At 37.6% G+C, this 12243-nt stretch overlaps 1 protein-coding gene across 2 annotated transcripts; it reads left to right on the top strand.

Annotated features, from left to right (window-relative positions):
• The first annotated feature begins 3073 nt into the window (after positions 1 to 3073).
• On the top strand, positions 3074 to 11953 carry LOC149828067 (uncharacterized). 2 transcript variants are annotated; one of them, XM_090019862.1, is made up of 7 exons: positions 3074 to 6012; positions 6100 to 6258; positions 6365 to 6544; positions 6629 to 6823; positions 10478 to 10576; positions 10663 to 11268; positions 11370 to 11953. In XM_090019862.1, the coding sequence occupies exons 1-7, from the start codon at positions 3478 to 3480 to the stop codon at positions 11697 to 11699; spliced, it is 4104 nt and encodes a 1367-aa protein (XP_089875988.1). In that variant the 5' UTR covers positions 3074 to 3477; the 3' UTR covers positions 11700 to 11953. The 2 variants fall into 2 exon arrangements, with proteins under 2 accessions (XP_089875988.1, XP_089875989.1); XM_090019863.1 differs by lacking the exon at positions 10478 to 10576 and having other exon boundaries at positions 3086 to 6012; positions 10639 to 11268.
• Positions 11954 to 12243: the final 290 nt, after the last annotated feature.

Below are 12243 nucleotides of genomic sequence, written 5' to 3'. Positions count from 1 at the left end.
AACTAAATAAATTTTACAAACTTGAGAACCATTGATTTTTTTATCTTTGTAAATTCCTATCTACACATCAAAAAAAAAGTTTGATCCATAAATCTATTCATATGTTTTTAACCATGAAGATCACATTCATATAGTCAGATTTGTCAAAAAACACATCTAACATGCACATCTTGACACATCTAACATGCACATCTTGAAGGAGAGGAAGACATGAACTATATATATATATATATGCTACGGTGCTTCGGGAGCACCTAACTCCCTCGTACTAGAAACCTTGCATCTTCAGACTCGACATAGCTTATTTGATAGGAATCATATTTTGGATCATGTTTTTTGAACAAGTTATGAGCGGTTGATTTTTTAATATATTAAGAAACCTGCGTGTATGCCATAATCACATAATCGAACACTTGTTTTCTACTAAATAATTATTGTAGATCATATCTATTAAATTTTTTGAAAATTTAAAGCTTCTATAAGGTTATACGGTGAGAGTAGGTTCTCTGGGAGCACTCTATCATTCCTATATATATTAAACCCATGAAAATAAGTTTTTCTGTCCCATTTGTGCCACTTGATCGATGTATTAATCAAGTGGGTCCCATCATTTTTGACCCACTTATTCAATGGGAGCTCGATCTTAACCAAGATCAGTTAACCCGTGAAACTGATTCTTAATGATTTGGTGACACTTTTCATACAAGCAAAGACAAACCAAATTAAGTAGTCAGTTTCAATTTAAAAATATAAAATTGACTTGACCCTATCAACAGATAACTTGGGTTTTGTTTTAGTGCTCAACCCATGTTGAGTCACTATAAAGTTGAGTAACACATAGTCAATAATGCACTAATTATGCCTCAAGTTAAGGCTTTTGTAAGATTTAACGAGGGAGGATCAAGCCTACACCCTCTCAGCTGTAGGGTCCCACAACAGATGGAGGGTGCTCAGGTGCAGCAGCATAATAAAAGTGTACCCCTGATCTTCCCTCATACATAGGTTTGGGTGGATCCAGAATTTAGAACCAATTAAAAAGTGGATTGGATCTAGGTATGGAAAATACATATAGATCCAAAACTGATTAAATCTTACCCGGCTTTTATACCCAACCCTAACAGTTCTATATAATTAATTTATACCGGAACTGACCCAAACCCAAACAGGTACATACTCAAAACCATTTCACACCTGTCCACTTTTTACACCTGAACTGGCCCAAGCCGGAACTCAAACACGACTTGGACCCAACACCCAAGCTGATCCTAACCAGAACATGATGTATACCTATTTATAAGAATTTTTAAATATAATTATCGTTAATTGAAATATGATTATCATTGATTCAATAGGGTTTCTTTATCAAAACAACTTTTCAATAGACATTTTAACTCATACAAGTCTACAACGTTAGTAATAAGTATACCCATCCTGAACATGAATCAAATTAAGACCCAACCCATTTTCTACCCAAACATGTTAACTCATATGGGTTCACAATTTTCAGCTTCACTTGAACCCGAATAAAACTGGGTCAGGTTTGGGTATATTTCTTAGACCCGATTAAAAATGGGTCTACTTAAGACCTGAACCATTTGCATCGGAACCCATTAACACATATGGGTCTTCAATTTTAGCCATATCCAAACCCGAACCTACACCTAAATGATTTTTGTGTTGAGTTTGAATCTACTTTTAGACCCAATTAAAAATATATCTGACAAGACCTGACCTAGTTACACCGCTCATGCTGGGTAGGATGGCAGGCATGTGTTAAATATGTCATTGCTCATTTTGATGTAGAATAGACAGTGTGCTCCCCCTCCCTCCCTTAAAAAAAAAAGGATATATATAATTTTTTTGCTTAATCCAAACCAGTAAATGTGTTTATCATTGCTTATTTTACTAAAAAACATGCTTTATATCAAATAAATTTAACAAGAATTATTGATTTTTAGTTAATTAAGTTTTTGGTGCCTGGTGATTTTTATATTGATGTAAAAATATATCTAAACATAAAAAATGTATAAACTAATACAGGTTTTCTACTGAATAAAGCATAAAGATGATATCTATGGGTTGAGATTAATCAAAGAACATATGCAAGTATGTTTATGGAAGATACACATCACTCTCTCTCTCACTATCTGTATTATATACTCTTGTATATATTAGAATTACCGTGTAAACTGGGCATTTTCAACACTTTTTTTTGCAAATCCAACCATGTAGATGCGTTTGCTAGGAAACAATAGTTGAATCGTGTATATTGGATGAAAAAACATAATTTTTGGATGCTTAAACATTTATGAAGATTATGAGTTATTGACTTTAAAGCATTTAAAAATCTTGTTTATGCATCATAATCAGATTATTCAAGAGCCGATCTTTATAAAACCAAGCATATATAGATCACATTCATATAGTTAGATTTAAGAGAAAAGAACAAAAACAGTTCACATGAAATCCTATATAGACATGGGAGAAAGAAAGAGAGAACAGGACGTCACTTGGAATCCTACAGGAACATATGAGAGATCATAAAATGGCGTGTTTGATGTGAATCTGTGGTCTCCAAGTTGGACCCCGCCCCCAAGAGGATTTGAATTCCAATGGGTTAACAAGAGAAGATGACCAAGTCAGTAACTGGACCTAAATCGGGTCTTTCTATCTCTTATCCTGATCCAAAAAGGACTCCTTGCCACACCATTCAGACTGGAGATCCAAGTTCTTGTCGGACCTGGACCTAGTTTAAATACTTCTGTTCTGGATCCAGATCCCCTTAACGACAAATTTCACTCGAGACTTCGAGAGAGAGAGAGTAACAACTAACAACCACGTGACGGTTGAGGGAATTTTGGCTTTTATCTCTTTTGATGATCTCTACCCGATCCCGACCTGACCCGATTCGCTCATCGCAAAAGGGAGTTACAAAAATCCTTCAGAAATGGAAACAAAAGAAATTCCCAAACGGGATTTCTCCCAATTCTCCTAATACCTCTACACTTTGCTTTCTTAATTATTCAAAAAAATTTTTTTTAATAATTTTCGAAATTTTTTTGAGTTGTCTCCCGGGGAGAGAAAGAAGTGCGTGGGCTTCTTTGCTCTTCTTCTTCTTCTTTCCTCTCACTTCTTCTTCTTCTTCTGCATCGCTCCTCCTCCTTTCCTTCTTCGGAAACCCTACTTCTTCCCCATTCCTCAGCTCGAATTCTGGAAGATAACCGGAGGCCTCTCCGCGATCCTTCTCCTCCGAAGCCGATCCGGTGACCGCCGATCGCGCCTCACTCCCGTTGGATCCGATCTCGCGCCTGCCGGAGGAGCTAGGGTTTCGTTCTTTCCGATCTCGAGTGGCGTCCTGGTCTCTCCCTCCCTCTATGTGTTGGATAGATCTAGTGGATTAGTAACGCGTTTCCTTTATTTTCACCCCGGATTTCTCCGTTTTCTTCTTCTTTTTTGTGGTATTGGGGTTGAGTGAATATGATGGCCGAGTCTCATGAGAAAGATGATAAGGGTGAGTTTGAATTTGAGGGGCAACGGGAGTGTAGCGAGCGGGATACGAATCATGTTCTCGAAGATTCGAAGCTGGGATGCAGCGGTGTCATCGTAGACGAGAAGGACGAGTTGCTGGAAGATTCTTACGTTTACGTTGGGAAAGAAGGTAAAGACCAGGGCGAAGTTAGGGTTTCTGGTGAAAACGTGGGGAGGGATCTAGATTCGGATTGTTTGGTGGAGCCGATCGAGATTGTCGAGCTAGAGGGTGTTTCGGGAGATGGAGGAGATTTGAATTCGGACGATAAAGGGGTCCATGCGAAAGATGTTAAATCTCTGGTGCATGCGAATGGTGCTCTGGGATCGAATGCTGAGGATGGGGATTTAAATTCTGATGATGGGGTAGACGAAGTAAAGGAGACTGAATCTCTTGTGACTGCGAACCATGGCTCGGAGCCGAATGTTGAGACCGGAGGTTTGGATTCTGATGATCAGGTGCAAGAGACGAAGGAGCTTGAGTCTGATGTGCCCACCAACCATGGTTGTGAGCCTAATGCCGAGGGCCTAGATTTGGATCCTGATGTTCGGGTGAACGAGATGGAGGAGAGTGATTCTCCTGTGATCGTGAACCATAACACAGAATTGAATGATGGGACCGCAGATTTGAAATCTGATGAGATTAATGAGAGTGAATCTCCTGTATTCGTGAACTATGGTGTGGAATTGGATGATGAGGGCGTGGATTTGAATTCTGATGAGAGAAAGGAGGTTGAATCTCCTGTACCCACCAATAATACTGTGGAACTAGATGCTGAGTGTGGAGAAGTGAATTCTGATGATCAGGTGGACGAGATGAAGAATAGCGAATCTCCTTTACTACCTGCGAACCACGGTAAAGGTGGAGATCCTAGTTCAGATGATAAGGTGAAGGAGGTGATGGAGATTGAACCCCTGGAACCTGTGAATGAAATCCAGGAATTGCATGCTGAGATCGATCACCGGAATGCAGATACTCCAGCAGATGATGTGCAGGCTACTGAGTCTATTGTAACTGTTGATGATGTTTCACATTCCCACTCTGAATGCAGAGATTTGAATGGGGATGGTTGTATCATCAAGATAAAGGAGATTGAGTCTCCAGCTTTTGTCAATGGTGTTTTAGAAGCAGATACCCAAGGTGGGGACTCGATTATGGGTGATCAAGTTAACGGGTTTGAGAAAGGTGAAATTACAGTTCCTATCAATGATGTTTCAAGGTCGAAGTTTGAGCATGATGTTGAGAACGACAAATCAAAGCCCATGATCGAGGGAAATACTAAAATTGAGCAGAATGGTGCTGACCATATGCATGGAGTGCTTGACTCAGGATTCAAGGCTGAGGAACCCATTGACCAGGAGCCAGAAGCATCTACTGTGGAGAATGTGGAAGGTGCAAGAAATTTGGAAGTTTCTAATGACGTTGCCGAAGAACAGATTTTCCTGGTGGAGAATGGGGTAGAAAAGAATACACTGGAAAATTCTAATGTTAGCGCAGAAGGTGTTGAATCCGATCCAGTGATTTATAAGCCAGAAACAGCCATAGGTAACACTAATGTCGCAGAAGCGGAGTCTGGACCTACATCTGATGAAGTCAATACTGTGGAATTCAGTTGTGTTGAAAGCACTGAGAGAAACCCAGTGGATGTTAATGTTGTAGAAGATCAGCGCGAGGAAGCTGATGCCAAGGGAAATAGACATATTGGTGAGGAAGCTGATGCCAAGGGAAATAGACATATTGGTGAGGAAGCTGACATCTGCAAAGGAATTCGGTCAGATGGAAGCTCACCATGTTCTGCTGAGGAATCTGCTTTTCCCATTTCTTCATCTCAAATGAATGAAGAGAACCCATCATTGTCGATTGAGAATTCACAATCCCTGGTTTCTCCATCTCAGTTGCCTGAAACTGGCAACACAGATGCTAGCTCACCACTCAGTGCAAAGGACACAAAATTTTCTGTTTCACCATACCAATCAGGTGAATGTGACAAGAATGAAGCCACAACATCCACTCCTGATGATTCTGTTTCTACTGATTCTTCAGCTCAGTTGGGTGAAAAGGTTCATGTGAATGGTGCCCCCCCGCCCATTCTTGAGGTACCTCTTATTTTTGGTTCGTTTTCTCATATAGGTGAAGGGGTTGTTAAAGATGGAGTATCATCGTCTATTCCTGAAGGATCTAGTGCTTCCAGCTGTTCTAGTCAGTTGGAGGATGGGATTCACATGAATGTGACTGTTTCCAATATTGAGGATTCCAATTCTTCTTCATCTTCATCTCCATTGGGTGATGAGATTATCTCTAGCTCTGCTGCTTTGGATGGGCAGAAAGTTGATGCTGATGCAGGAAGGAAGCCAGTCTATGCAATCATTAGAATTCCCAGGCCAGTTGATAACAAAATCAAAGAACAGATAAGACAAGCACGACTACTAGTTGATGAACTAACTCAAAAGAGGGATGCAATAAATGTATTAGTACAGAAAAAGCAGGTATATCTTTTCCTAATTAAAGTGTTTAATCTGAAAATTCCTATAATACATCTTGTCCGACTGGTTGTCACCTTTACCCTTTTTCAGGCAGCTCGACATGAAATCACAGAAAAGTTACGAGCTGCAAGGTCTGAATCAAGAACAGCTAGAGATGCACAACTTGCTAAACGGAAGGAAATGGACTCTATTCAATCAGTAATGAACAGAATAAAGACTGCAACTTCAGTTGAGGAATGCGATGAGAGGGTAAATAATCTCCTGCCTATGTTTCTTTCTGAACTTTCATGTTTATGTATGATGCAAGATATTGAACTTATCACATGGTAATTGTTTGTGAACAACTTTGGAACAGATACTTTCTATGCAACATAGGCTAGAGCATGAAACTGTGCCTTTGAAAGAAGAAAAACAATTAATACGTGAGATCAAGCAGTTGAAGCTTGCTCGTGGCAAGCTCTCTGTAGATATGGGAAGGCAGTCTGAAATTCAGGAGGCATTTGATCACAAAGGGGAGATCGAAGGAAATCTTAAGGTATATCTTTAGGATGACGAGTTCTGTTGATTCAATTGTTTTGTTTATTTGTCAAATCACTGGTCAGATTTTTTTTTTGTATAGCTGCTGGAGAGGGAGTTCGGTTCCTTGAGAAAGGAGCTAGCACGAACTGATGCTCATTACAAATCCATTGACAAGGACTTGTCAGATTTGGATGAAGAAATTGCTCAATTACGAGCTCAGATGACTTCTGCAAATAAGGTTCGGCAAGAAGCATATCTAAGCCTAAAGAATCTTAAGCAACAAGAGTATGAGAAGGTATGCCAATAAGAATAATTCCATACATACTTTTCTTGTTTTTATTGGTTAGGCTTGATAAATATGAATATTGTTGGGTTTGATTTTGCTTAAAAGCATTTTCTTGTGCTCATGAAGTGTATGAATATTGTTGGGCTTGATTTTGATGGCTATGCTTTCTTGTGGAATCACTTTTTCACTTCCACATTCATGGAAGAATTTCAGAAATTTCCCTGCTCAACTCTGATTTTATCGCATCAAAGAAGATTGTTCCGCTATATTATTGTCGTTTTAGCTTCTTGTTGCTTTTTTTTTTTTGGATTCATTTTATATATTTTGCAAAAGCTAATTTTAGTTTTTATTTAGAATAATTTGAAGTGTTTGATCTTTGAGAAAATTGAACCTTACAAAAAAATCCATTGATTAATTTCCGCTTAAAAGGGTGGGTGTATCCTGGAATGCAAGGTTTTACAAATATGATGAAACTTTGAAACTTTACACTGCAGCTAATTAGTCATAATTAGAAAGCCTTCCATTAATTATTTTCCAAGATGAAAAGCAGAAAACTGTCAAAGAGATAAAATGAGCAATATTTTAGCTCTATCCATTGATTGCTAGAAATCATGATTAGGATCCTTCTTTTACTATCCATTTTGTGACCAGCCAACAAGCCGTACGAGTCGAGCTTGTGCTCTCCAGGCTAAGCTTGTTAAGGGTGAACCCTGCTCGTTCTTGGCTCATGAGCCGACCCGACCCTGAGCTCATTTATTGTTTGGGCTTTCCATCTCTTCCCACTATTTGCAGGAAGCAACAGATTGACGTATAATGTTATCATGCTTCTGCAGTATGCTGGACTCCTTTCATTTTGATGATTACATTCCAAACAAATTTGGAGACAAGTAACTATATTAAATAATTACCTGTTAGCTTCCTGGACCAAGAAACCTTTTTTTTTTTCATTTTTTGAGGACCTTCCTTTTTGGCAGTTTGGTTTCACATTTTGCATGATGGACAGAAATTACATACCTTTGGAGCTCAAAAAATAGCTTGACAATGCCTAATTATGTTGATCAAGATGTGGTTTCTTTTGACCTTGCTTTCTACGCCATAGCAATAGAATGCCATAGGTTGAGCCCCCACTTGGAGAAATCCTAGACTAGGTGCTTAGTTATCCAAGTTATGATACAACCAGTGTTATAAAAAACGCGCCTTGAGGCGCAAAAGGCACACATCGCCTTGAGGAGCGTCCCTCTATGCCTCAAGGCGCAAGCCTGAGGCGCAAACAAATAATTTTTTTTTACAACAAGATTTTTTAGACATGATCAACAAGATTTTTGTAGGTTAATATCATATATTTTCAAGTTATTTCAGTTATGTAATCAGTTTCTTAGTATATTACTATATTTTAACTTTTGTTGGTTAATCTCGTATATTTTTGAGTTATTTCAGTTATGTAATTAGTTTCTTAATATATTTTAACTTTTGTTGGTTAATCTCATATATTTTCCAGTTATGTAATCAGTTTTTTATTTACTTTTATATGTTAATCTCATATTTTTTAGAATAATCTCATATATTTTAACTTTTGTAGGTTAATCTCATATATTTTTCAGTTATTTCAGTTATGTAATCAGTTTCTTAGTATATTTTAGCTTTTGTTGGTTAATCTCATATATTTTCCAGTTATGTAATCAGTTTTTAGTTACATTTATATGTTAATCTCATATTTTTTAGAATAATCTCATATATTTTAATTTTTGTAGGTTAATCTCATATATTTTCCAGTTATTTCAGTTATGTAATCAGTTTCTTAGTATATTTTAACTTTTGTTGGTTAATCTCATATATTTTCCAGTTATGTAATCATTTTTTAGTTACTTTTATATGTTAATCTCATATTTTTTAGAATAATCTCATATATTTTAACTTTTGTTGGTTAATCTCATATATTTTCCAGTTATGTAATCATTTTTTTAGTTACTTTTATATGCTAATCTCATATCTTTTAGAATGATCTCATATATATTTTAACTTTTGTAGGTTAATCTCATATATTTTCCAGTTATGTAATCGGTTTCTTAGTATATTTTATCTTTTGTTGGTTAATCTCATATATTTTCCAGTTATGTAATCATTTTTTTAGTTACTTTTATATGTTAATCTCATATTTTTTAGAATAATCTCATATATTTTAACTTTTGTAGGTTAATCTCATATATTTTCCAGTTATTTCAGTTATGTAATCAGTTTCTTAGTATATTTTAACTTTTTTTGGTTAATCTCATATATTTTCCAGTTATGTAATCAGTTTTTAGTTACTTTTATATGTTAATCTCATATTTTTTACTACTTATTTGAGATTTTTATTTCTTATTGGTTGTTATTTCATCAATAATGCATTTCTTTATTTATTTGTATTTTTAGATATTTTTTATATTTTTTTTAAGTTTTCAAAAAAAATATTTGAGGCTTATGCTTTACGCCTCGAGGCTTACGCCTCGCCTCGGTTTTTGGTGGAGCGCCTCGCTACGCCTCAACACTTTTCACAACACTGGATACAACATTATGTTTGTCTTGTGTCTTTGACCAAGCATGAGAAGAAGCAGGTAGCCGTCCTTACATCACTGGATTGTATTCCCTTCTTGTCTGCATTTGCTAGCCTCCCACTCAGAGTTTGCATCTTTGTACCTGTAAGTTTAATGAACTTCTCTAACAATCATTTTACAATTTAGACAGAAAGCAGCTATCCAATCGTTGTTCTGGTTTATCTTGCTCTATCAGCTTATTTTTTGACCTCTGAATCAATGCTAAGTGATGATTGAAAAGAAATGTGCCACCACACATCATGTTCATTAGGCATGCAAATCTCTACAGCTCCTAAACCATATGATTCTACTGTTTAGCATGTTTCCAGACTCAAATTTTATTCCTGCAAAAACAGTGGCGAGAAAAAGTAAAGGAAGCTTATTATTTTGCCTCGGTTGTCTTGTGCAGATTGACACAAAAGAGAAACTTAATTGACTTTTCTATTGCCATTTTGTGTAACCCTTCTCCTCACTACATCACTTTGATTTATTTGTTGCTCAATCATTACTTTTGTAGCATGTATTTTGGGCTATATAGATGTAAGTTTACATATGCTTGCTGTTTAATGCAAATTTTAGGTGCATGTTTACAACTAATTTTTGTGAAGTAATTTGCAATTATATACTGGTTTTTGTGCTTGTTTCTTTTTATTTAGTAATGGAATTATCTGTAAAAAAATGGTTGTGTACTGAACTATGTTTTGACCATTTGTATATTTAGGAAGTAGGAATCCTTGTTGCTTTATCCTTGCATTCAATTTAACTACCTGAGCGAGGACAGTATCCTTGCTTGTTCGAATCTGTGAACGCAAATTTTTTCCTGGCTTAGGGAATTTTCAAACTGTATCGCCTGTATCTTTTTTCTTCATTGTTCTTAACAGTGTCGTAGTTCTAGTCTGGGAATAATTCTCTAGTATTAGCTGAACAATCTAATCATAGCCTCTATGACTACATTAACAGTTCTAAGGAATTATTGACAATTTAAATTTTTTTGTGAAGCATATGTTTCTGAGAGTGATTTTCATATTAAAGAAATGTCAAATCTGTCTTCCTTGCATCTTGACTTCAGTAAGTGTACTTGTTCATGCAGAACAATCCCTTTTACCATAACAGAAAAGATATCCAGATTGCTCACCAGTATGCAGAGGCCAAGGACCTGTCTGCACTAGCAGTACACTGTGGCAATCAGGTGCATATGTCATCCCTTCTCTATTGGCTTAAAAAATTTCTTGGTTTATTCTTGTGTTACAGAAAATATGGTCAAAACTGGTTCAGGTGGAACGGATAATGGAGCTATGGAACAACAATGATGACTTTCGACAAGAGTACATCAGAAACAATGAATTGAACACACTGAGAAGGCTAGGGACTCTCGATGGAAGAGCACTGGGCCCTGATGAGGAGCCGCCTGTACTAAGAAGACATACAGGAAATGATAAAACCAGGGTCCCTCAACTGCCTTCAGCAGAGAAAGATGCTCCTTTGGCTGGTTCGACTGCACAAGTGTTGGCAGTAGATAAGCTTGTTACAGATGTAAAGGCAGATGCAAAGATTCATGTGGAGAAACTAAACCAGAAGAGCTCATCATCCAAAGCAAAAAATATGCCTAGCAGGTCAACTGTTGTGGAAGGCTCACCTACGGTTTCTGGTAGGGAAGAGGAGTCAGAGAAAGAGGAGAAGAAATTATCAGAAGAAGAATTGCAGCGGTTGATACAAGAGGAAGAACGGAGAAGGGAAGAAGAAGCTGCCAGATTGAAAGAACTTCGGTTGGAGGAGATTGCCAAAGCCAAGGAGGCAGAGGAGCGAAAGCGACGCAATGCTGAAAAGGCCAAGGCAAGGGCTGAAGTAAGAGCTCAAAAGGAAGCTGAGCGCAAAGAAAAGGTTCAATTTAATCCCAATTGCAGAAGTTCTATATCTGACATACCAAATGCTTTGCCATTGAAATAACGTGCCAAGCCTTATCATGGTATAAATATGTGCAGGAAAAAGAAAAGAGAGCACGAAAAAAGGCAGCATCAGCAGCGGCAAATGTTGGTGCAGAAGGTGAATGTGCACCTTCCTTGGATAATTCCAGTCCACAAACTAGCCAAACTGCAGAGCTGGAAATAAAAGACCAGCACGCGCCAGCAGCAGCTGTGACTGCTAAGAAGCCTGCCAGATCATACTTTATGTCCAAGGCAACTAAACCAAAGTCATTAGTGCCACCTCCATTGAGGAAGAATAGGAGAAAAATGCGACCATGGATATATGCCCTTATAGGGGTTTTAGTTACCTTTCTGTCGGCTTTTGTGGCTCAGCGCCTTTACTTTTAAATGGGCCTCTGCCGAGAGAGAGAGAGAGAGAGAGAGAGAGAGAGAGAGAGAGAGAGAGAGAGAGAGAGAGAGTAGGTACCTTTACTTTTAGTGGAAGGTTTGTTAGATCATTCATTGTCACATTCTCTGTTTTCCCCGCGCCGCTAGCACTCCCTTCTTATATTCAGATAAAAGGTTTGTCATTCATTTGCTTAATACTGTAATAGGTTTCCTCGTTGATTACTTTCACAAGTTAATAAGATCGTTGCATGCAAGCTTGTATGGCTTCAAACTTGGATAATTAATGCCAAATACACTTTTTAATATGCAATTTCTACCGTTGGTGCTTTCAAGTACAGACCTTTTCCGAATGATGGGATATATTAACTGAGCAAATACGACAGGTTTCATAACAGGCAGGTATGTGCTGTTTGATCGGCGAGCACGTCCGACTGTTTGATCAACAGAATCGATTCTGTAGGTTGCCCTCCTCATGCCCTAGATTTCTCTTTTAATGTAGATGAAACCACAACACCCGGTGTAGGAGTAGAAGTCTTTAAATATT

The sequence above is a fragment of the Nuphar pumila genome, chromosome 10 (genome assembly GCF_984573655.1).
Source record: "Nuphar pumila chromosome 10, dmNupPumi1.hap1.1, whole genome shotgun sequence".
NCBI classification, from domain to species: Eukaryota; Viridiplantae; Streptophyta; class Magnoliopsida; order Nymphaeales; family Nymphaeaceae; genus Nuphar; species Nuphar pumila.
The sequence above is the reverse complement of the archived record's forward strand: the minus strand, read 5'-3'. Positions and strand labels throughout refer to the sequence as shown.

Coding starts and splice junctions, on each gene's coding strand:
- LOC149828067 (XM_090019862.1), top strand. CDS start 3,478: ATGATGGCCGAGTCTCATGAGAAAGATGATAAGGGTGAGTTTGAATTT. Junction 10,577..10,662: donor CAGTACACTGTGGCAATCAG/GTGCATATGTCA, acceptor AAACTGGTTCAG/GTGGAACGGATAATGGAGCT. Junction 11,269..11,369: donor AAGCTGAGCGCAAAGAAAAG/GTTCAATTTAAT, acceptor AAATATGTGCAG/GAAAAAGAAAAGAGAGCACG.